This window comes from Equus caballus, chromosome 2 (assembly GCF_041296265.1).
Source record: "Equus caballus isolate H_3958 breed thoroughbred chromosome 2, TB-T2T, whole genome shotgun sequence".
Lineage (NCBI taxonomy): Eukaryota > Metazoa > Chordata > Mammalia > Perissodactyla > Equidae > Equus > Equus caballus.
In genome coordinates this window covers 92708903-92735421 of record NC_091685.1, presented here as the reverse complement: position 1 = coordinate 92735421, position 26519 = coordinate 92708903, and the positions used below count along the sequence as shown (strand labels likewise).

General features: G+C 41.1%; 1 protein-coding gene across 14 annotated transcripts in view; it reads right to left on the bottom strand.

Moving 5' to 3' along the window:
• Positions 1-26519, bottom strand: part of ZNF827 (zinc finger protein 827) — a 163869-nt gene that overhangs the window by 86535 nt on the left and 50815 nt on the right. For all 14 annotated transcript variants that reach the window (XR_011434925.1, XR_011434924.1, XM_023636477.2 and 11 more), the window contains exon 5: positions 12322-12555. Coding sequence is in view for 12 of the 14 variants with exons in the window: in XM_023636477.2 (XP_023492245.1) it covers positions 12322-12555 (234 nt within the window). In the remaining 2 variants the exon portion in view is untranslated. The remainder of the gene's footprint in view (positions 1-12321; positions 12556-26519) is intronic.

Here is a 26519-nt window from a genome sequence, read left to right as displayed (position 1 = left end):
GGCGTCCCACATCCCACAACTAGAAGGACCTGCAACTAAGATATACAACTGTGTACGGGGGGGGGGGGGGGGGGGGGTTAGAGAGATAAAGCAGAAAAAAAAAAAAAAAAGAGTGGCAACAGTTGTTAGCCCAGGTGCCAATCCTTAAAAATAATAAAAAATTTAAGAAAAAAGAATTAAAATCTTTCAGTCACTGGGGGCTCTGGGGGACCAGCTTCTCCCCAGTGGAGGATGTGCAGGCTCAGTCATTATCGGCTGAACTCTGAGTGTGTCGGTGTTAATGCAAAACCTCTCCCCATCATCTTGTTTTCTTTTCATTTGATGGTTTCATGAGAAATTAGCTAAAGAGGTGCATTTAAACTGCATGTCTGCCATCTGGTAACATTCCAAATGATCTCATTTTTTAAAAATTAACCTATTTTTCATCTAATGTTCAGAATATACCTCCTTGTCTCACATTAAAAAAAAAAAGGGGTCAATTAAAAGTATCTGATCTAACCTTAAAGCTATTTAACATTATTATCCTTTGCCGTTTAATAAATCTAAGCCCTGTCTACCTCATCTATTGTGATTAATAGGCCTTTATATATCCTTCTATGAACTTGAATGTGTGAGGGTGGGGTGTGTGTGCATGCGTAGGTTTTAAACAAGATTCCTGAAAGATTCATTTTCAGACATAAAAAATTACCAAAAACGTGGCCAGTGCAGTGGCATAGCAGTTAGGTTTGTGTGATCTGCTTTGGTGGCCCAGGGTTTGTGGCTTTGGATCCCAGGTACAGACCTACATGCTGCTTATCAAGCCATGCTATGGTGGCATCTCACATACAAAATAGAAGAAGACTGACACAGACGTTAGCTCAGGGACAATCTTCCTCAAGAAAAAAGGAAAAAAAATTATCAAAAGGCAGGGTCCATTTCTGTCAAATGATGGGTTGGCCACTGCTTTACGCACAAAGAGGAGGGAAAAAGACAGAGGGAGTCCTTAACGCCCAGAAAGATGAAGGAGCAGGTGAAGAGTTAAGTCAGTAACTACGAGCTTCATCAAACTTTTAAGTATTTTCCACTAAAAGATGGTGAAAGGGCTTTAGTATATGCAGACAAGTTTAAAATGCTTTTCTTAGGTGGTGCTAAAAATTACTGAGTCATGTCCCAAGGACATCTCTGTCGAGAAGCCCTGACTACTCTTATATTGGTCAATGTCTCCAGCAGGCAGGGAAAGGCTGGTAAGCATGGTGTAGGAAACAGAATATCACATAACAACAGAGACAGAACCCAGGCACTAACTGTCTAGAGTGAGAGATGGGTAGTGAGAGATGGAGCGGGAAGAGGCTTATGCAGTAAAGGGCACTATCTTGATCACCTTTGTGCCCCACTGCCCAAAACAGGGCTTGGAAAATAGTAAGAGTTCAATGAATATTTGTTGAATGAATGAACAAGTGAAAGAGAACAAAAAAAAAAAAAGGGAAGACTATAAATAAGAAACGGAAAGATAGGATGAGAAGTAGAGGAAAGGTATAGGCTAGAGTTCGTTTAAACCCTGAGAAATCCTCACATACTTTTTGCCAAGAATCAAAGCCCTAATAGCCAATGATAAATGAGCCTTGGCTTTTGATAAGGCACCATCCCTAGCACCATGCCTGTGGGAATCCTTAGAGTGGGGGTGGGACCATCTATGGTGGAAAATGTTCCCTCTGGGCTCTTAATTCCCCATAGTGCTTGGAGACATGGAGTGCATGGGTATCCTCACAACGTATCTTGGCTGTGTTTCAACCTCCTTTTCCAAACGTTTTTTAATCAAAGCTACTTACAAGTAGCGTAAGTGACTCATTTTAATTTCCCTTCCTCTCTCTGTTCCTGTGTCCTCTCTAGCGCAGGTGGTGAAGAGAAACAAAACAGTCAACTGGTGTGGGGTGGGGGGGAGGGGGAGGAGATAACCCCTAACTGAGAACTAGGCCCTAACACTTGGACACTCCCTGTTACACACAGGATGAATACTGTAGCTCTGGGTGTCTCAAAACAAGCTGAGAAAGAGACACATAGGAAGGAAGAGCTTTCTAACATGAACAGTGTTTTAGGAGAAAATATTTTTAAACAGTATTAGGACGGGATAAACAGGGTGCAAAGGTTTCAGCACCGGTCACTGAAAGGAGACAGCCATCTGTCTCAATTAAACGATCCCCCTGGGCCCCAGTTTTCTTCTTTACTTCCCACAGCTCTTAAAAAAAAGTGCAGGAAAAAAATATTATCTACATAGTACCCAATATGTTGGCTAAATAAGCACTGAGGAATTCAAAGAGAAGATTCTGCTCTCAGAAGAAGTCCCATGAACCACCACAATTTCACTTTTCATCCTCATTAACCCTTTGACTCTGTGGAGAGCTTCTCTCCCTCTCGACCAGAGGGGCTACTAAGCATACCTTTGGCAACATGTACGTGGACCACAGGAAGCCTCCAGAATGGCTGTCCCCATGAATGCCCCCACCTCAAATAGTAGGAAGAATTTCCAGTGGCAGCAGTGGGGAAGCACGCATATATGTCTAGGTGGGTTTACGGGGATACGGTTGGCAGTAGTTGGAAGTAAGGAAATAAGTTGGTAATTTATTCTTTAAATAGTGTCCCTCTCACCACCTAATTCGGGACCTAAGATAAAAAGTGGTGGGCCACATGTATATTCTGTCACCTCCCCCATTTCTCCAGTGGACATAAGCGATACAAGCGGAGGGCAAGCCACGGGAAACCAGGAAATGTGCACGAATCCAGCTGCTACCACATTTTAGAAAATAGGAAGTAAATGAACTCACAGTACACACTTGGGATGGTTTAAATATGGGGAAAATATACACATGGGTGGAGTAAATACACAGAAGGGTTACTAGGAGGGAAGACGAAGATCCTTTTAGAAAGAAAGAACGTCGTAGGTCCTCACACCTTGATAAAAATACCACTTTTCAATCCTTTGTCTTCCTATAAGAATAATAGAAGCCATAAGGGAGAAATAGTTCTCTTCATGGGATTTTCCCACTCTTGGGCTAATGTTGACATTGCCCTGCCCAACGGGAACAGGTCTCCTCTCTCTCAAACTGTGAGTGTCTCCAGCACTCAAGGTGCTGACGGTCAGGGCACCATCACCCAGTTGAGTCCCTGTTCAGTGAGTGATGGGGCCGTTCTGCAGCAGACAAGCTATCTGGCAGTGGGAGAGGACTCCCTTCCCCAGAGGTAGGTCTGTGAGACCAGCTTGTACCCAGATGGGCACAGGATCCATGGGGTTTAACTATATATGCAAATGCTCCTCTTCTTTGACCTCAATAAGTTAAAGGTGAAAGGTTAATATGGTGATGAGAAGAAAAACCACTGTGGAATGAGAAAGTTTTAGATCTCTTGTTGAGGAAAACAATGGTCGTGCTCTCCCTCCCAAGACTCTGTGGTAACATAGAGCCCAAAAGGCTGAGGGTAGGAAGCATAAAAAGCTAGAGGGTGTACGAGATTCTAATGCAGTGATAAGGTACACAGCTTCTACCTGGCTGGGAAATTTGTCCTCTGAGTGAAAAATGGAACAGAATGTTTCACTGGCCACTCAAATATTTGCATCCACACTGCAACTGGATCCCTCAGAAAATAAAGCTTCTTCTTAGAGTTGTCACCATCAAACAATATTTACTAATGGCCTCTGTGTCACAGTTTATGTTGTCAATAAGATCACATCTGTAGTCATTTATACCAGAAAACAGAAAACAACACAGGAATACAGGAGGACACATTATCCCAACTGCACACACACTTCCTAGGCGTTCTCCTTAATTCGTTTGCTCAGTATTACAAAGGAGGATCTGGAACTCCTCCACCTCACCCTACCCTACCCAGCACCTCTGCCCTACAGCCCTACCCTCAACCCTGCTGTGATCAAAACCCTCCCTCCCCAAGTCCAGCCAAACAGAAACGGAATCTATAATGAAGGTGGAGCATACGAAATTCCTTTCCAAGTTCTTGCCCGGTTTCTGGGAAGGCAAGCCAATACAAATTTTCGTGGCTACATTAACATATGCAGCTATGCAACAGGGAGATGATAATAAAACAAGAGCCCTTTGAGTCCAGCCTTTCTGAGGCCCAGGCCTCAGTGTGGGAGGCAGAGGAAGCCGGGTCAAGAAAGCAAAAGGGTGTCCCGAGGGGTGAGAGCTCTAAGAGGAAAAGGAGGCGCTGGCCCCGGGTAGGGTGGGGGTGAGCTGGAAGAGTGGGGAGAGCAGCAACAGCACTCAGGTGTGTGGGGTCAAGGATTTGTAAGCTGTGTATGGAATGACACAATAAATAGAAGGCGGCTGACAGTCAAAGAGTCAGTGTACCACCAGTCATGGTGGGAGAATCTGTTAGAAGTCCCCTCTTCTTTCTGCAAAAAGAATAGCCCTTCCAAAGCTGCAGACGGCTATTTCCGACTCTGTCCTGACTACACCGTCAGGCAGATAACACCTCTGTATATCCTCTGAGCTTAACAAGATCTAGACCTTCCAGAAAAGAATTCTCTGGCTATATAAACATGTCACATTTGTATCTTATTAAAGTGATCTGTTCCCTATTTGTACAAGATACGGTTTTTGCACTCCAAAGAGCTCCAATTTGCACTAAGTTTTCAAGCGCTGAAAAAAAGAGTCTAATTCTTATTTAAGATCCAACTTCTTCAGTTATGGGTTTTCTTTGTATTTGCATATTTGTACACAAATTCATATTTCTATATATATATAGACTCACACATATTTCCTGAGAGTTGCTTAGGATAGATATGGCAATGAGGAAAGCGATCTGGCCATTAGCTATAAGCTCATTGCTGGTCATATTCATTACAAGTCATTTAAAAATTGACATATAAATATTCTTTGCCATCAGTTGAAGTACAGAATGCTATAGTGAATATAGAAATCAGAGGCATCAACTCCACTGTGCAGGTATTTATTCAATACATTAGGCTTCATAAGCTTTATATCTGAAAATTAAATACTGTGCTAATATAAGTAAAAACAGGCTTTCATTTTAATATTAAACAAGGCTGCATTTTTACCTAATTTTTGGAATTATGGAAAGTGTGACAATTCTATAATTATCGCAAGTAACAAGCAACAAAAGAAAAGAGAGATAATTGGACTATATCAAAATTAAAACCTTTTGTGCTGCAAATAATACCATCAAGAAAGTGAAAAGATAATCAGCAGAATGGGAGAAAAGATTTGCAAATCATATATCTGATAAGGGACTTATATCCAAAAAATAAAAAGAACTTTTAAAACTCAAGAAGAAAAGGACAAATAACTCAATTAAAAAGTGGGAAGAGGACTTGAATAGACATTTCTCCAAAGAAGATATACAAATGGCCAATAAACACATGAAAACATGCTCAACATCATCAGTCATCAGGAAAATGCAGATCAAAACCACAATGAAATACTAACAGTTCACATCCAGTATGATAGCTATAATAAAAAAGGCAGACAATAACAAGTTTTGGCAAGGATGTAGAAAAACTGGAACTCTCACACATGCTGGTGGGGATGTAAAATGGTGCAACTGCTTTGGCAAATAGCTTGGCGATTCTTCAAAATGTTAAACATAGAGTTACCATCTGACCCACCAATTCCTCACCTATGTATACACTCAAGAAAAACAAAATATGCGTTGACACAAAAACTTGTACAAAAATGTTCATAGCAGCAAAAGTTGGGCAACAACCAAAATGGTCATCAGTGGATAAACAGATAAACAAAATGTGGCATATGCATTTTATACCATGTATAAAATTAACATTATATTATAGACGTATCCATTCCAATAATATCCCATGGAATATTATTCAGCCATAAAAAGGAATAAAGCACCTATACATGTTACAACATAGATAAACCTTGAAAACTTTATGCTTAAGTGAAAGAGGCCAGTTACAAAAGACCACATACTGTATGATTTCATTCATATGAAATGTGCAGAACAGGCAAATGTACTGAGACAGATAGATTAGTGGTTGCCTAGGGCTGGAAGTGGGCGGGGGGAGGACAGGGGATAAAAAATGACTGCTAATGGGTATGAAGTTTCTTTCTGGGGCAATGAAAATGTTCTGTAATTAGATGTGGTGATGATTGCACAACTCTGTGAATATACTAAAAACCACTGAATTGTACACTTTAAATGGGTAAATTTTATGGTATGTGAATTATATCTCAATAAAGATGTTTTTAGAAATGGGATGGTGCTTTAAAAAATCAGTCTGGAAGTCCCCTCTAACACATAACCATCTGAAATATATAAATTCTTAGAAAAGTAGAGTACTGGGTTCAATAAATTTCTCCAGGTGCTCAAAAAAAGTTGAAGTGAAAGAAAGTATTTTTCAATTTCAGAATGATTAGATTACGCCATTTCAACATTTTTATGCTCTCAAATTCTTCAGTACCATGTATTTGACGATGCGACAGACAATATTAATAAAACAAATAAACAAAATACTTTTCTATTGATACTTCCACATTACTCTTGGACTCTTTTAGATAGCTTTGCTATCAAGTCCACCTGTTCACTTTAGGCGTGAGCTCTACACTCAGCTGTGTGTAAGCAGGTAGTATCATAAGGAATTAGGCACAACTAAGCCACCCATGTTTTCTCCACCTCTTAATTAGATAACTTGTAAGTCTGAAAGAGGCAGATATGAGATGACATTAATATAAAACTAAACCACTATTTTCCATCTTTTTTTTAATTGTTTTTAACTTTTCCTTTTTTTCCCAAAGCCCCCCGGTACATAGTTGTGTATTTTTAGTTGTGAGTCCTTCTAGTTGTGGCATGTGGGATGGCACCTCAGCATGGCTTGATGAGCAGTGCCATGTCTGTGCCCAGGATTCGAACTGGTGAAACCTGGGCCGCTGAAGTAGAGCGTGCAGACTTAACCACTCGGCCAGGGGGCCGGGCCCAATCTTTGCAGATTATTATTGAAGTCACACTGCTTATAAAGTTTGATAGACTACAATTTTCCAATGGAGAAATACCAACTAGAACAGTGAATAGTTTGTGCCCTGAGAAATTATGTAGCTAAAATCTCTAATTTATCTCAAGGAGTTCTTTAGAATAGAAAAGTCTCCAATATAGTCTTTGATTTATTGGGGGTGGGAGGAAGCTTTTTCCTCCTAAAAGAATGCCAACATTGCCCAGGAATAATCATGAAATTTAACAGCAAAGAACACTGAACAAAAGTAGTATTATCTGAGACTCATAACCAACACTATCTTGATTTATTAGGTACATGTGCTCTTCTAAAAAAGGTTCCCAGATATCATTATTTCATAATAAATTAAAAAGAATCTCCAGTGAAGAGACATGGTTCTTTTTAAAAAGTAAAATCTACATTTAATAGAGCTTTGTTCTTGTCGGCTTCAACCTAAGGCATTCTTTTGAGATAGACAAAATTTATTTCTCCAATTAACCATTTATTCAGCACAGTGCGTCTCAAAACTTAGCTGTCAGAGTTACCTGTAGGGCTTGTAAAAACCTCACAGTTTCAGCTAGGTCCAGAGGAGGGCTTGAGAATTCGCACTTTTAACACCTCCCTAACCTCCCCAACCCATGCTGATTCTGCCGGTCTGGGGACCACACCTTGAGGAGCACTGCCTCAGCTCGGACAGAGTTGAGGCTGGTTAGACAAAGTCCTGGCTGGGCGGGTCTTAGAGGAAGGAAAGGCAAACATCACTCAAAGGCCAAAACACATTTGCATTCAAAATTTAAATAACAGCAATGATCATAATCTGCTCCTCTGAACTTTTGTGGTTCGTACATATTGTTTATCTTCCTGGTTTCACACTACCTTCACTCCTGCCCTCCCACGATGTGTTTCTGGGGGTTCTTCTCCTCCCAGCAAGCCTACATGACAGCAGCCAGGCCTGCCCAACATGCCCTTATCCCTACATCCGGCAGAAGATTCCACTGGTGGGTCCCAACGGAGCTGAGGCAATCAGCTGGAGTTTGGAATTGGGACTAAGAAATTTCTGTTTAGCTGCTCTTTTGAACAAGAGGTAAACTCAAAAGCTATTGGTAGTTGCCATTTTCTACCACGTGGGCTGGGTAACAAAAAGTCCAACTGTGTGCGCAGAGAGAAGCAGGGATGAGGCGGAGGGTGAGGGCTTCCTGGGTTCCATATGGTCCTCCAGCCCCTGGCTGCGATGGAGGACCGAGGCCCTGCTGCATGCCTGCCCTTGGGTTCGTAAGTCAACCTAAGTCAACCCCAAACCTGCATCTCCTATTAAATTCCCCTTTCTTGCATAAACTGACTGGAAAAGATTTGTTATTTACAACCCAAAGGGCCCTAATTAGAACTGTTGATAAAGTCATCTTGAGGTACCTTTCCTGTCTGCTTCAGTTCACCTCAGAGATTAAATTCACCTTAAAACTTCATCCTACTCAAGTTTACCTGCTTCTAAATATCTCATAGCTGAAGACCTATCTTACTTAGGTGATTCCTTGAACCTACCTCACTAGGTATTTCAAATCCAGGGCCTATTTGAATTCCTCTGTAAGAGGCAATTATAATTTATATTTCTCTCCAAGACTAGGCAAGGATAAGTGAATATAAATTAGAAACAAGTATAAATCCACTTGATTTCCTTCTTTGAGCACAGAAATGAGAAAATCAATAGATGTGTTTCAAATTAAGGTCTAACAGGAAGTTTTATTTAGCATGTTAGATAAATTTAAATGTTTAATCTTTCATTCATGTTTCTGAATAACTCCAGCTCTCCAGCTACTTATTTTTTGGAAATTCATATTTTTAAATGGCATTAACTGCTACTTCTAGGTTCAACTATATACATGGGACATTTTACAAATGCATCCCCATGTAAACATGTGGCTCCCCAAAGGGAGAAAAGGATGTTTCTTTATCGCTTTGAGTCTAGCTACTTCTCTTAAAGCATAGGAGAGACAGCAGATAAAATTTGTGTCACTTTCAACATTACATCACATCTGTGATAAAACACCTATTTCCATAAGTTTGCGAGGTTATTAGACATTGCAAAACCAGAGTTTAATACTGACTTGATTCTCTCAGTCTATCTAACGTTATATATCCTCTGTATTGAACTTCAGCATTTTGGCCTCCTTAAATCACAACTTCTGGGAATTATCTTTGGCAACTATACGCTGAGCAGAAAAGTCTGATCATTTTATCTGGCTTGTGTCACAGAACAACAGGTAGTTGCAGACATCCAGTGGTTTCCTTAGAGTGAGTTGCTTACTTTATGGTAATCAATTTACTTGGCCCAGCTGTCAGGCACTTAACTTCCCAATTAACGAGTGGAAATGGACCTTGAGCCACAGGAAGGAAGAAAACTCAGATTTTCCCAAACATGCAGTTAATGAAAAATTTAGCCTAGTCTCTAACTCATCTGTGTTTTTCCCATAAACCATAAACGTCAGTTTGGAAAACAATATACCTATAGAGATTTCTCCACATAGGAAATTTTCACATGATATTTGACTGGGCCATGTGCCCAACATCCATCATTAAGGAGTTAACATAAATTAATTTGAAACTGGAAATGAAGCAGCCAAAATTGTTGACTTGCTTCTTCTAATTAATTCAATGAAAAGACTGAAAGGGCCTGAACCACCAGATCATAGCTTCTAATCTCAGAGAAATAAGTAACAGAGAAGAAAAGTCCTTTTATTCCACATCTTAATTATTCCTTGGGTCAAAAGTGAAAGAAGGAAAAAAAATGTATGATAATGCACGGGATGTACTTTTCTCACCCAACTCTTTCTGATCCAAAGGATTTTGCCCAGCGTTACAGAAGACTATAAATGAAAATTAGCAACGCAGGAAGCAATGGGGACTCCCATCCACAAGAACACCTCCAGCAAGGCTTTGCAGAATCAGGTAGGCAGCCCTGACTAACCTGCATAGATGCTTTGGGAAGTGAATTGCTCCTCTCGTCTATAGAGGGACAGGAAATATCATGGAAAAGGGAGTCTGAAGATACTGACAACTCCTTTACTTAAATGTCTTTCGGGGCATGAACACTGAAATTGCTGAAATTAGAATTTGAGGGAAGAGCATAGGAAGTTTTTTCCCAACATCTTCCTTCTTCCAAAAGCACTGATCAATCTGTGATTAAAAACTCTAATATCCACTTAAAACCTAATAAAGGGTGAGTCCACTTTACCTTGTGGCTTAGGAATGAAAAGACTTTTGTTTTTAAGTTATACGCCTATTTTTAGGACTAACTTGGAAACTTCTCTGCAGTTTACCTGACCGCAGTCTGCTAGACTCAAGAAGCACAGATTCCAAGTGCAAAGTCACTCAGTGAATGGATTCCACTGCCCTGGATTACTTCTGACTAGACCACAAGCATCTAGAAAGTAGCAACTGTTAGGCATATTTCTTTGACCTAAGTCTGTTGCACATAGAATGCTGAGAAATTTTTTCAGGGCAAAAAATAGTTCTCTTAGTCTTTAAACAAGTTTTCACTTCTATACCACAAAGCAGGGCAGATGCCCTCCGGAAATGTGACCATGTCATCCATTTAACTGTTGTTGAACCCCACAGCACATGTACTCAATAAAACTCAACATAAACATTTAGAAGGGCCATTGCTGTCCACAAATATCGTTAAATGTGCATGGCTGCATAGCTGTATTCTATTTGAGGGATCTCATTATTATCGAGGAAATGATTTCATACTTCATTGTCTCAAATTGCATCATCCAAAAGGATTAAGATAACATGTTTTCCTTGCAGAACATCTTTCGTGAAATCTCATTTTTGCATATTATCTTTTGGTGCCACCCCAGCTTTCTCCGTGCACAATGCTGGCTGCACAGCAAACTCTGAAATAGAAATATCATGCACAAGAATCTTACCATTGGGAGGGGACAAGTCACTGTTGGAAGAGAGTTAATGTCATTGTACTATGAAAGTGTGTGCTATGGCAGAAGAAATGAGAGAGCTGTGCGACCTCTCTGAATTGAGTGGAAAAAACAACAGACAGATTATTCTATGTCATCAAGACCTTTTGACACAGGAGAGAGGGTTCAAATACATGAAACTATGTTGGCTTGAACACCATTTTTTTAAACTTTCAGCAATCAGCATAATCTTGCCAGACCTCCCATCAACATAGAAGCTGCGCTATCACTGCAAAGCTTAAAAAAACGGGGCTACAATAGGGATGTAATAATTGATATGCTTTATCTATAAAAAATCAGGTTTCCCTGAAGTTCCAGTATGTTTTGAATTAACATCAAAGGGAAAGAATTCTTAACCCCACCAACTGGCAAACATAAGAATTTCAACTGTTCTGATATAATGACTCTAAGTAAATCACTGTTGGTTTCTTACTTTCCAACCTACTCGTCAACCAGGAACAGTCAGAATCGCCGATGAAATTACACAGGGAAGGAGACTCCCTAATGCCTATCCTGCTTTCATCCTCCAAGTACAGCAAGTTACAAGATGAAAACAGCTTTTGACTCAAATTAGCATTTTGAATACAGTTTCTAAAAATCATCTTTAAACAGTAGTGAACTAAGGATGGGATATGACTTGGTAAGGAGTATTTATTGATACAACTTTTCTTTCCATGTTCTGACAGCCATACCTTTGAATTTAAAAGACACTAAATTTCACCCATTCCGAAGGCAATGGGACACATAGGAGACTGGGCAGAAAAGAATCCAAAATACATAAATTTCAAATTATAACCTGTTTTGTCAACATCTGATAAGCTGGGATTACATTTAGATACTAATAAAAATTATTCGTTCATCCTAAGAACTTAGATTAATTCTTGTAATATTCCATTATGAATTTTTCTATTCAAAAAATCTCATTGCTACTCTACTGGTAATTATTTCAAGTGCTACCTCAACTGCTTATTAAGTTAAGAAAAATATTTTTAATGGTTCTTAAAGAATATAATATAAATACACAAAAAAATGCAAGGTCCTCTATTAGAAAAGAATAGACCTTTTCATCAATTCGCAGAAAGTGCTTTGAATGTCATTAGAACCCATTTAAAATTATGACCTACACCACCTTAGAAAGCAGCAGTGTTTTGCAACAATTTGCAGTCATGTTCAGGAAAAGAAGGCTGTATTTAATAAGACACGTACACAGCTAACATCCACAAACAAACTCAGACATACAACACAAGAATTTAAGCCTAGTAATCCAATCATCCCTGAATTCACGGCAATAATGTGATATTGCCGCCATTAGGCTAATCAGAAGCCACGCAGGAAGCAGCCCCGTGGGCTTGCAAGTGAAACGACCAGAATGTGAATATTTTAAAATAAATCAAGTACCTGATAGTTTCATGAGAAGCTCAGATGCTGCTTTGACTGACATATCCCGCCTTAGCACATTCCCCTTCCCGTCCTGGGGCTTAAGTGTGTCTTCAGAGATGCCTGGGGCTGGGACTTCCGATTCCGGGCTAAACACATAGCTGGACCGAGGCAAGGTGGCACTGAGGGCCTCCTCTTCCTTAGGCTCCTCTTTCACTTTAAAATTTAGGTTCATGGGCTCCTTCTGATTTGCAGCTGTCAAAAGAAGAAAGGGATTATATATATATACATATATAAAAGGCCACTCCCCCTCTTAGCTGCCCCCGACTTCATGAAGTATGGAATGCACAATCAAATTGTGCTAACAGCAGGGGGACCACCACTTGATCAACATAGGCTGGGCCCAGGGCACAGAAACACATTCCCTCCATGAGAGTAGGATTCCGAAGAAGGTGGGTTTCTGAATCTTTCCAATTTATCATATTTTAAGAAGTGCTGCCTTTACAAAGTGTTTGGGCATTTTTCTCTTTGGTTTCTCTCAATGTCTTCTTTCCTGTATGTGCTGTTGTCTCTCTGACTTATTAGCACTCTCCCTACCAATCCTATTATAGAATAATGCTTCCAGGCAGTTATTCTGCCATAAAATACTGAATATGAACACGAATCAGAGGCAATACTCAAAGCAAAAACCTGGGGTGGGGTGGTGAGGTGAAGATGGAGAATTTGCCACAGAGAAAAGCTCAGACTAGAGATATACCAATTTTGCCTCATTATAAGCTAACGATACTGACCCACAAAAGTGGGGCATGTGCTTGGGACTGTTTTTCTGGTCCGTGCCTGTAGCCCAAGTCTTCTCTAAGTCCATAATGGGCATTTTTAAAGAAAACTTTTTATTTTGAAATAATCTGAGATTTGCAGAGAAGTTGCAAAGATGATTCAAAGAGTTTCCATATATCCTTCGCCCAGCATTCCCTAATGTTAACATCTTACATAACCATGGTGCATGTGTCAGAACTCAGAAATTCACATTACTCTGACCTAAACTCCAAATTTTATTCGGATTTCACCAGTTTTTCCACTAATGTCCTTTTTCCATTTTTAGCATGGTTGGTTGGTATGGGGTGTGTGGTCAGGGCAGAGCTAACTGGCCTATTATGGGATGGATTCTGTGGCTTGGCTGCACCATACCAGACCTTCACCCACTGAGCTACATACTATACAGAAAAGACCAAGAAGGGAGACAAGCATCCTCTGCTACCCACTTGTCATGTTCACAGGCATCTTGCTCCCCTTTAAAGAGCCAACTGGTAGGAACTTTAGGTTGGAGATATTAAGTGTGTCTGTCTTTTGAGAAAGAAGATCTTAACCCAGTACAGGGTTCTTAGTAACGCTTATCAGAACGAGCCTTAAGCCTACTTAACAAATAAAAAGATGAAAATAAATCCCCAAAGCAAACACCTATCATCCCTGCCCACCATCTGCCCCCAGCCGATACACAGGCTCCAAGTCCTTTCTTTCCACCTCCTGCCCTTCTAAGAATGTACATTCTGGAATCACAAGTTCACACAGTGGGCATATTTGGAAGCTGGACCCCAGAGGGCCAAAGTGAATTTGGAAGTTTTACTACCAGAAAGATGAAGAGCTGGGACTAGAAGCCAGTCCATGGCCTGCTCATCCTGTGTCCCTTATCTACCTCCACCAACTACTCCTCCACCTCTGGTCCATGTGCTATAACAACATTTGAATGTAACTTGACTTTTCAAGTCTTTGCTAAAATACCACCTTCTCAATGAAGTCTACTCTGACCATTCAGTCCAAAATTGTAACCCCCACTCCCACAGTACGCCCAATCTCTCTTATTCTACTCTAATCTTCCTTTCCCCCCAAAATACTTATCACCTGATAACATACTGTTAGGGGTTGAATTGCATTCCCTCCTCCCACAAATTCCTTTGTTGAAGCCCCAACCCCTATTGTGACTATATTTGGAGACAGGGAGGTAATTACGGTTAAATGAAGTCATTAGAGTGGGGCCTTGATCCAATATAACTGGTGTCCTTCTAAGAAAAGAGACACCAGCGATGTGGGCGCACAGAGGAAAGACCATGTGAGGGCACAGTGAGAAGATGGCCATCTGCAGGCCAAGGAGAGAGAGGCCTCGGGAACCTGCCAACACCTTGATCTTGGAGCCCCAGACTCCTGAACTGTGAGAAATACATTTCTGTTATTTAAGCCACTAAGTCTGCAGTATTTTGTTCTGGCAGCCCAAATAATCGCATACTGTGCAACTTTCTTATTTATTATGTTAACCATTTATGATCTGTTCCTTTAACTCGAGGGTAGGCTTCGTGAAGGCTGTGATCTTTAACACTGATGTATCTTGAGTGCCTACATCAGTGTATGGCACATAGTAGGCACTCAATATATACTTGCTGATGAGTAAACTATGTTGGCTACAAATTAGTGACGTGCGATGGTGCTCCACTATTACCTGTAGTAAACACAACTAAGAACCCCCAAAGAGTCCACCAAAGTCAATCAGAAGTACTTTCCTGGATCTCATCACTAGACTGCGGATAAGACGCTAGAGATCAAGTTAAAAGCTCTGCTACCTATGCCACAGCGTTTACTGAGGTGTGTTTGAATAATTACATGGACTCTGGCATTACTAAAGGAAGAGTCGAGAAAAATCTCAAGGAAAAGTGCTTAAAATCTAGCCCTTTGAGGGCAGTGCCATTGGAATCTGAACCAAAGGGAATAAGGACAGTCTCCAGAGGAATCTTCAAGTATGCATTTCTGACCTCTACCAGGAAGGTAGCTCCTAGGAGAGCTCTGTTAGCATACTTCTCCCCTTTCAACCACTTCCTGGGGGTTCTTGCTGGCCACCTCCTAAAGCTTGCTCTTGCCCTAACTCTTTCTTCCAGAACTCTTCATAAAATCTTTTTCCAAGAGCATCCTAGTTAGTCACAACAGAATAATTAAATAGTGTGTTTTCTATGAAGTCTGTAACTTTGATCCTTTGGGAAGGAATAACATAAAGTGAATGGTTATGTATTTTCAAAACTGCTTTAGTGCCGTATCTTTTATTTTAAAACTTTTAAAAATTCTAAGATGAGGCTAGAAAAGAGATAAGAAACTACTGAGTCTCTAGAAGCAAATCCCAACTTCAACAGAGGGCAACCATTAAGCTGATGCTCTCTGAAGATACAAAAGTAGCTTCTAGGAGCATTAGTCAGAATGCATGCTACATAAGACTTAAGAAAAAAATTAAGGTATTTAGCATTGTTAGGACAACCCAGATTTAAAAGAACTTCAATAAGACACTTAAAAAAAAAACAATAGGTAAGCTGTATGTTGTTGGATTACAAATTTGCAAGGCACTTCATAACTGGTTTTCACTCTGACAATGTCAAGAACTGCATAAAACTAGTAAGGTGCTGGGGAAATGTACATATAGCTAATGATATACCTCATTAGCTCATAAATACAAAACATGTGAGGGGGCCAGTCCCATGGCGTAGTGGTTAAGTTCGCATGCTCCACTTCGACGGCCTGGGTTTGCGGGTTTGGATCCTATGTAAAGACCTACACCACTTGTCAGCCATGCTGTGTGGTGACCCACATATAAAATAGAGGAAGACTGGCATAGATGTTAGCTCAGGGCTAATCTCCCTCAAGCAAAAAAGGAGGAAGATTGGCAGCAGATGTTAGCTCAGGGTGAATCTTCTTCAGCAAAAAAAAAAAAAAAAAAAAAAAACCCAAAACAAACCAAAACACACCATGTGGGAAGACTTGTTTGCCCAAGTTTTAATTTCCTAAATGTTTGGGTCTAAATAGAAAATGTAAAAATAGAAATACGAAAGCTTCTCTGCTCTCTTTCAATTACCAGAAATATTTACACTGAGAATAGTACATAAAGCATATGTTTTAAAATTAATATGACTGAATAATTGCCATCATTTTTATCTTAAAAAAATTCTCTTTCTATAGAGAAAGGTGAAATTAAAGATGTTTTCTTTCTTCTTTGGGGAAATTGCTAAGAAAAAAGCAATAATTTATGACTCACTGCCTACTCTTTATTTCATTCTTACCACTAACAAAAAGGTTTGTGCACATATGGAACTCAATTCACAAAGGACTTTCCCAGCACGTGCCTTGACTTCTGTTTACGTATCTTAAAGTTTCCAGATACTCCACTTTAATGCAGGAGGAAGCCCCACTAATCAACAGGTCCCTCTTCTCACTGTTTGTTCCCAACATTTTAGGACCTGAGCCACACTGATTTTAAATTATGTATATTTCTAAGTCCACACACTCAATGGCGTTGGGCTGCCATTTAAAGGAAACAAATCAGCTTTTTGAGAATTTATAAAGGATTCAAGATAATGGCTAATATGGGAAAGGAATGGGAAAGCCACTGAAATAAAATGATTCCAAGTTTGGAAGCCTAATGGGCAGGCAGTGATGAGCTGTAAAAGAAACCCCTCTTCACAGTCACAGTAAAGTGTCATCAGTTCGCATCAAGATTCTTTCGAAGCACCGCCCTCAGGACAATTCTATATAACTTCCTTAAAGACCATTATTTGTTCTAATAATGCATACAACTAGCATTTGAATCATTACACCAGAACTGATCCTTCCGTCAACCACAGCAGATAGGTATTACCGCTATCTTCATTTTATAGGTGAAGAAACTAAGGTCCCAAGAGGTTAACAGACTGACTCCCTCAAATCACAGAAATGCTAGACTTGAAGGTCTGTGGGTGAAAGAGCACCCAAGTTTTCTCTTTTCTCTCCAAGACGGTCGAAGAATCTTTAAGAAAGATACTAACCTAAACAGTTGGATTGCGGGCTTTGGAAAGTAAGTGATATGGAGTGAACCAAGCATCGTTAACAAGAAAGAGAAAGGTGGGGTGTAACCTGATGGTAAGGGATGTTTTCTGGTAGGAAAGAATTTTGTGAAGGTTTGACCAAGAGGCTGAAAGAGGAGGAATGGACCGCAACATGCCTACTTCTATGCTGTTTTGTCCATTCCCTCTGGTGAAGGAAAATGACACTTTCTTTGAATTTAATAAGACAGAGCTCTCTTTCAGTTCAGAGTCTGGCAATTTTGTGTGTGCTGAACGGCTACATGAAAAAGCTGGGCCACTGAGACTTTTATTTACTACCTCACCCTAAAGCAGAGCCGAAGACTCTTGGACCCATAAGTGACTGCAGATCAGTGGTTTTCAAACACTGTTCCGAGGAACCCTAGGATGAACTTCAGGGGTTCGGAAAAATGTTTGTTTCAAATTTAAGTTTTTATTTAAATTAATTTAAAATTTAATTTTAAAGTGTGTACCCACAGCTGTGTTATACATAAAATGTCGACTCACTAGAGACCACTTATGTGTTAATTTGTGTTGATAATTCAATTTTGTGTATCACCTATAACGCAGCTCTTCCTGCTATCAGAGGAGTGGAAGAGTTCTAGTAATATGTAAGTGGTTGGCTATGCATGGATCTTTAAAAAAATTCAGGCCTGTGCATGCGTGTCTACATAAAACTGTACAACTATGGTACTGCTAGAGTGTGTGTGCATGCCTTAAATCAAGCTTTCTCAACTTCAGCACCACTGACATTCTGGGCTGGATGATTTGCGGTGGGAGACTGTCCTGCCCATTATACGATGTTTAGCAGCATCCTTGGCCTCTTAGATGCCAATAACACTTCTCAGTCATAAAAACAAAAATGTGTCAAGACATTGCCAATTGTCTCTTGGGCATGCCCCTGGTTGAGAACCACCACCTTTCATTAAACACCAGAGAAGGTTCCAGTGTATCTGCTTGGGGGAACCTTCTGATCGTGGCTGACAGACAGACAGACATGTATGGATACATAGATATATCTGGGTTTATCACTTATAGCACAGTTTACACAGACCAGGGAGTATACTAAGTGTTAAGCTGGGGTAATTTATCTGACCCTCCAACAACCCTCTGAAGTAGGTACTATTATTATTATCCCCATTTTGCAGATGAGGAATCTGACACCAGAGAGACTAAATAAACTTCCAAATAATAGTTAATTGAGTAATAACCAAGCAGTTAATATACAATTATAGACAGCTTTAGTGCATATTGAAAGTTTTAGACGTTTAGTGCATACTGAAAGTCTGCCATTTATGATGATAAGTAATGAGGGCAGTTGCTAAATGTCATCAACTTTGAAGCAAAAACTTCTTACTGTTACTGTTGTACTGTTCTTTCAAGCAGCTGAATAAATTTAATTAAAGGGACCCTGAGGTTACAAGGTGAATTGTTCAAAATCTGCTCTCATTTGCCACCACATCCCTGTGCAGTTTCTTGAAGCTCAATCAACAAAATAAATTTAGAAATCTACTAGACGCTTATACCGCAGTTAAGATGTCGCCTCATCACAACACTAATGTCATGTTTTGTGCTTATCAAATAGCAACTTTTTTCTAATGGCTGGACTTTTTAAATAAATTAATAAATGTGAACTTAAAAAATAAAGTTCTATTAAAAATACATATTCTATGTGTTTTGTATATTGAGTCTGCACTTAAGATTTTGTTTGAAAGATGAATTTGTTTAAAAAACAAACAAACGAAGAAAAAAATGAAAACCAACTGTTTGCCACTCCCTCATTTTACAATCAGGAAACAGGCTAAGAGAATGACGTGACCTTTTTAAAATCACACAGCTTGTTAATGATAGAACCAGACTCAGAGCTCAACTCGGCAGATTACCAGTCACTGCTGTTATACCCACCCAAGTTCCCTGGTAAGTATAGATAAGTATGTATGATCTGGTTGGAGACCTGGGATGTTTTGACAATTTGATGCACTTTGGGTGAGAAAAATACAAATTGCCTTCTGAAATCATAAGGAAAGCCAAGATTTAATTAAATAATAAATAGTAACAGGAGAGCACGACTTTTACATGTCAAGCATATTATATTCAAATAGAATGTTTACAACATTAGCTAACTATTTAAAATCTTGCTCTCCAAGAAGGTCAACTACTTAATTTGCCTTAAGTAGTGTTATAATTAATGTATGGTGAAGTTATAACCATCTTATACTTCTCATCCCCACCTGAGCTAATCGCTGGCCACATTTCAGGATCTATGTCCCCAAACCAAGAATGCACAGGTCCCCACGACAGCTACTCCGATTACAGACAGAGTGACAAAGGGAAAACACAACTGCCTCTGGAGCAGGGTCAAGGGTACTAACAATGAGCAGTGCCTCAAGAACTTTAAAATAAAGTTTTTCCGCGTGAACTAAACTACTCAAAGCAACACATAATGAGCAAAAGTACCTGCACTAATCCACTTAACAGACAGGATATCTCCCTTGTCAAAAGCAGGAAGGACACGTCCTGGAAAACCGATCAAGCCATGAGTAAATGTGAAAGAAAGCTGTATTTTAAATTCATACTATTAACACGTCCAAAGAGTGACATGTATGAACCGGATGAAGTGATTTGAGACTAGAAAAAAGAAAACCTAAAGATTGGATAATATATTTCCAACACTTTTCAGGGAAGTTGGTGACCAGCTGCCCGAAATGTCATGTCCTCTTGATTGTTACACTTGTCATTTAAAATTACTATGCCAACATTCTGGATTATACATTGGTTTTTAAATGATTCTTGTCATTGTGGAACACACAGAGTCTGAAAAACTCTGGGCTGTGGAAGACTGTAAAATGGCCATAATAATTCCCCTCTCTGAAGACCCATCCCTTTGCAATGTGACTTTGCAGCTCCTCCCATCGAGAGGTGGAGTAAATTTTCCCACTGTTTGAACCTGGGCTGGAGTCGTGACTTGCTTTGGTCAATAGAAGGTGGTGGAAGTGATGCTGGGCCACTTCTGAGCCTAGCCCCAAGAGGCCTTGTGCACTTCTGCTCTCTCCTTTGGAACCCTGCCCAGTTGATATGTGAACAATCCTGGGCTAGCCCACAAAACGATGAGAGACCTTGGGAAACAGAGAGAGGCCATTCCGGCTGAGGCCATCCGAGATCAGCCAGCTTCCAGTTGACCTGGCAATGGACTGCAGATGGATGAGTCAGCCCAGGAGAGACCAGAAAAAGCACCCTGTCCAGCAATGCCCAAATGCCAGTCCACAAGATCATAAGCTAACTAAATGGCCATTGTCTTGAGCTGCTAAATTGTGGAACAGTTTGTTACTTAACTGTGACAGACTCCAGTTCCCAGACTTGGCCCTACAAGCCGAGGTCCTGGAACATGGGACACAAGACAACACCAAGGATCTCATATCCTTTGAAGCTCCCTTTGAACAGCCTACTTTCTTTCCATAGACCACGACTCTATTCAGTCTTCTTTTTTACAGCATTATGGAGCTGGCTGTGAATTTGCAAATCTTTTTTAAGTGAAGTAATATCAAAACCTCTGAAAATCTGACTTCCCGAATATGACTAATGGAATATCTTTCTCATAATCCATCATGGAATGCAGTGTAGATGGTACCAAGATAAAAGATGTTATAAAAGAAATATTATCTCCCCCCCACAGCACGTTGGAACATAGTTGAAGCACTAAGACCAATATACAAGCAACAGAATGAACTATGCAATAATACAAGCACCAACCTGGATGATAAAGACTAAGTGTCACTGGAATCCAGAGGGGTGGGCGGGGGCAGTAAAGACCAGAACAACAGGAAAAGGTTTTACTGAAGAGGTGGAAACTAAAGTATTCTTTGAAGGATGGCTAGTATTTGTATAGGCCAGACAGTAGGGGAAGGGATCACGAGAATGGGTCCCAAAGTTGCTAGAAACTCTCTACAAAGATACAGAACTACTTTGGCTCAGAGGTGCATTAAAATACTTTAGTTTTAATAACATTATTAATTCTTTTTAGAAAAAGTTTGTTTCTCTCATTTTATCTAACAGGAGGAAGATACATGGAACTCAATGGTTCAAATTACCAGACCCCCGGAACAACATGAGTGAAGGCAGAGAGATGGAAATGAGAGGGGTGTATCTATGAGCTGATGAAGACTGTCAACATGCTCCTCGAGAGCAGTGGGGATACAGTTACTCAGAAGAAAGGAGCCAGGTAGGGGCAGAACTTGATGCTAGAGGAATTGGAACAAGAGTCCAGAATGCTCTGGAGGGCTTGGAGTGGGGCAGCACGGGTAGAGAAGGCATCAGGGAGGGAGCTGGAGGGGCAAGCTGTCTAGTGTGAGGTGATGGCCAGGAAAGGCTGCATGTGAAGGGACGGATTATAGATATATTTTGAAGACACAAAAAATTTAACTAGATTAGTGACTGAATTAGCATGCATTAAAAATGATGCCATGGTTCGAAGCCAAGGAAAATAAACAGTGAGGCAGACGGAGGTCAAAAGACAGTTGGCTCAACTGAGAAAAAAATTAGGTAATAGCTAATTAAGCGGTCATGAGCCAAGGCTGTGCAGTTAGGCAGTGCTGAATCTTTGTTCTGTCCCCTGCAGCTGAATCCTTTTAAGCCTCAGCTTCTTCATCTATAAAATAGGTTTAATATCATTGAGCCCATATGGCCATGGGAGGGTTAAATGATAAATTACATGAAGTTGTTGGCACAGTGCCTGGCTCACTGTAAACACATCTGATTAGTAATAACACTTATAATAATAGCAGTAGAAGTAGGAACAATAGTAGCAACAGTAGTAAGTAGAAGAAAAAAATTTTTTTTCTTTTGGTGAGGAAAATTGGCCCTGAGCTAACATCTGTTGCCAATCTCCCCCTTTTTTTTCCCCAAAGCCCCAGTACATAGTTGTACATCCTAATTGTAAGTCCGTCCAGTTCTTCTATGTGGGACGCCTGTCACAGCATGGCTTGATGAGCAGTGTGCAGCTCTGTGCCCAGGATCCGAACCCATGAACCCCAGGCCGCCAAAGCAGAGTGTGTGAACTTAACCACTATGCCAACAGGCTGGCCCCAGAAAATAGGTTTCTGAGGGAAGAAAGAAAATGACTTGAATTCAGTTTTTCAGAAATATAGACTTGATAAATGTTCCCCAAGGGTCTACCAAGATAAAAATTATTCTCAGGGCAATTCTAGAACTAGGTATATACTCTATCCAGCACAGTGAGGAAAGAAAGATCTGGATTCCAGTCATGCCTCTCTTACAGTCATTCATATCGAGTCTTGGTTTCCTCATCTACATGCTTGTTACGAGACTGTATTTGGAAATATGCTGTACACTATAAAGCTCTACAGAGATAAAAGTTGGCCTTACTGTTACTGTAAATAAGTCCTGAAAAGGCTAAAAGTATTCATGCAACTTCCAATGGTGTCTAACATACGACATTCAGAGAATGGCTCTACGCTGGGGATTCTGGCTAACTCTGCAACAACAAACAAGGGCAGACACCAGAGCCAAGTCCCGGTTTTGCTGCTTCCTTACTTTGTGTTTTGGGGTACAGGCGGCCTGGGGGAGGGAACGCCGGAATCCAGGCCTCCTGGACGAGAACCCCAGTTCTGCCACTCATCAGCTGTGTAAACCTGAGCAAGTCTCTTAACCTCTCTATTTCCCAGTTTTCATCTGTAAAACGGGAATACTAATACTACCTACCTGTAGGGTTGTTAGGAAGTTCAAATGAGTTAAATGGTACAGAGTAAGCACCATATCAGTGATTCTTAAGGGAAAATAATAAACAATGAGTAAATGTCACAAGACTCCATCCATGGAAGTTTTGGTACATGTATGTGTAACTCCAGGCCCCACCTTCTTGTAATGCCACCTGCTCCCTCCTGTGACTCAGATCAGCCCTTGCCTCATGGAGTCACTGAAAAACAGCAGGCACCCTCTCCCTCTCCTATGAATCACCACCGGGTTCAATGAAATGCAGGGTTTCAAAAAGGCATTCAGGCTGCCTGTACACATAAGGCCCTAAAAGCAGCTGCTGACCCCTGGATCAGTGAGTCACATGATCAGTGAGTGCCCATCATGAGAAAAACAAGACAGGGTGACAAAGAAGAGCCAAGTGAAGATGCAGAGGAAGGCTGTCAAAAGTAACCCAACAGGGAATGGTAAACCTGGAGGTGGAGAGCAGGAGAGCCCCTGGCCCCTGGCCCTGAAGCTTAGGGCGTGCACGGCACCAGGATGGATTCACTTGCAAGAAGCTTCATTTGCTCAAATGTTTTAGAGAAAGAAAATCAGAGCCATCAGGCAATAAGGACACTCTGTTTTACTGGGCTTCTCCCATCCCTCCTTCTCCAGCAGCACAAACAAAGGTATCACAGGATAAGACAGCTGCCATTTCTAGACTAACTGCATTGTAACCACAGATGCATACAATTGTGTGAAATAGACAAAAGCAGCAGAACAAAGGCCTATGGGAAACGGCAAGATATGACACAAACACATTCACCAGCTCCCCTTCATTTATACAAGAAAAACTTGGCTATTTGATGGCTGAGCTCCTAATAATTCTGGAACAATTCAGCCTGCACCCATTTGTAAGTCACTGCTTTAAAAAAATCCATCTCTCCTACTTAAGATTATTTTGGACTCAATTTTATAAAATTAATATAATGTGGGAGACAGTATAACACTTTTTGCCAGTTTCTAAATTAAAAATAGTTGAAATGACTTGTATCTTTTATTTTGGAAAACCAGAGACAAAAAGATACTCCCAGCCAACAAGTGAGGTGCCAAGTTTCTGTCAACTGCTTGCTTATAATCTGGAGAGTTAGAATTAAATTTTGTATCTTGAAAAGTATAGTTTTCAGAAAGAGAAATGATATAAGGCTGCTGCAGGCAACTTTTAATCAGGCATCTAATGATGATACTCTCAGCTCCTCAATGCTCTAGATGAGTCTTGAGACTTTCTAGTTCTAAATGGAGAATATTAAGGCGCTTCTTTTAACTCTCCTGTCATGAGGCCTCACGAGGTAGAACACGGGGTTTAAGGGACATGACTCACCCAGGCCTCTGGTTCACGTCAACCTTGACCTATGGTGAAGGCCTTAGACCCATCTCACACCACCAGGCCCCTTTCCATGGTCTGAGATAGAAAGCAAGGAAAGAGAACTGTACTGAAGAAAACCATAGCTGTATTGAAAAAACTGTACCAAGTTTAAATTCCACATCAGTGGGCCTCAGTCCTGGCTGCACATTAGAATCCTTTGAAGATTTTCAAGAAAATACCAGTGTCAAAGCCCTATCCTAGACCAATTAAATCACAATTTCTGGGAGTGGGGCTGGGCCTTGGCACTTGTAAAAAACTCCCCAGGTAAGCATAATGCGCAGCTGAGGTTAGAACTGCTGCTGGATGAGGGAGGGAAGATCCAGAAGCAGTAGGAACTTGGGTGCTCCATGGTTGGGTAAGCGCCTCTCCCCTGAACACCCCAGTCACAAGACCACTGGCTCACCTGCCCTGACATGTGTTAGGTCTCTGGCTCCCGAGAAAGACCTGTACCAATATGTGGGGCTGCAGCCCTCAAGGCCTACATCCTAGGCTGAAACCCTGACCTAAGTTTACAGAATTATTTTTTCTGTCAGCCCAGAAAGCCAGCAGCAGGGGCTGCCCCATCCTCTTCCCTGAATCAATTATGGTGCTGAGCCTGGGAGCCTCGGTTCTCGGGAACAACATTAATCTTGAAGGACCAAGGAATGTTAAAGGGTGGACTCAGGCAGAGGAACAGTTGATGGCCTGGAGAAAGGGTTTGATTTCACAATCACATACCCTGGGAAAACCTCAAAACAGGGGTGGGGGTGGGCGAAGGATGTAGAGTCCTTTTAAAACAGCATTCCACCAGCAACTTTTAATCCCACTGGGTTCCCTTAAGTCATCTTTATGCTTGGTTTTAGTTGAAGGGGCAAGAAAACCCCCCTTAATAAGCAAGCAAGAAAGAATCAAGTGTTTTCCATCTCTCGTTTGGAAACAAGTAGGCATGTACATGCTTGAATTTGTCACTGTGCTCCAGTTCTGCAGACAGTGATGTGGCCGGCACAGAGACTCACAGAGTTGGTGCCACGATCAGCGGCACCCAACGGTCCCAGCAGGTGCACACGCAGAGCCCAGCTCAAAAATTTCGTCGCAAGAACAATGGCGCCCTTATGACGCTGAGGGACAAGGCCCGATGCTAACCACTGCTACACCACATTTGCTGAGGGAAAGAGCTAGAAACTCAGCAGCAGCTCCCTAGGATTTGGTCTTTGGGTCCCGGGATCATAGCCACAGACACAGCCAGGTGGAACACCACAGTGACAGCAGTTATCAATTATAGGACCCGACCAACCAGAAAGTTAGTGAAATAAAAAAGAAAAAAAATCCTTCCAGAAAATGTATTCTTTTCCTTTTAATATATCTTCTCCTCCCGGGGGCTCCATTGCCACCGCCACCAAGTTTACATTTACATCCAAATATGCACACACACAAAAAATTACCGATGCATCTCACTCCCCGGTGACTTTATAACAGGTTGCTAGGTAACAGTGCATACAAGTCAGGTTTCAGGACCTCTGGTAAGCCACCATAAAATAGCTGCATGGGCCCTCTGCATAAATAGTGTGCATTTGCTATCCATTTTCTTATGCCAATTGATCAGTCAGTAAATACTCTGACTGCCAAACCGTAAACACGTCCCCATCAATAGCTAACCGAGAAAACAGATCACAACGCAAGGCTTTGGTGCACAGTCCTTCACCCAACGTACCAACTGGCTTCTCCTCTTGCGTCTTTCCCGTTTGCAGCCCTGGCTCTCAGCAGCCGCAGGCCTTATCTTTTGCTCCCTGAGATTGGGTCTGGAGCTAATTACAGCCTGCTGTGAGGTACTCAGAGCTGAGCCCAGCGGGAGCAGTGGATCACGCACCAGTGTTTTAACCGACGACCAAACCTTCCTTCATCCCCTCTCGCCTTCCCCCGGATTTAAAAACTTCCTGGAGACATGGAGTAAAGGGAGTAACCCCTCACTAACAGTTACTCACCCCTACTTAGTTTGCCCTGTCTGTTAAGTAAGGAAATGTCCTCCGTTCTAAGCTGTGCTAAGCGAATATGCAATTTACATTCCTTCCCTTGGGAGTGCACTAGAAGAGCTCAGAAAAGGAGGCGCTTTTGCTGTAATATTGGTGAGAGAGACCATGAAGGAAGAGCCAGAGATCCCCTGGAGGTGAAATGCTGAAGGATCAGCAAAAGGAAAATGAGAAACATGCATTTTACCCATATTTTCAAAAATGTTTAAATATAAAACTCAAAGTCTC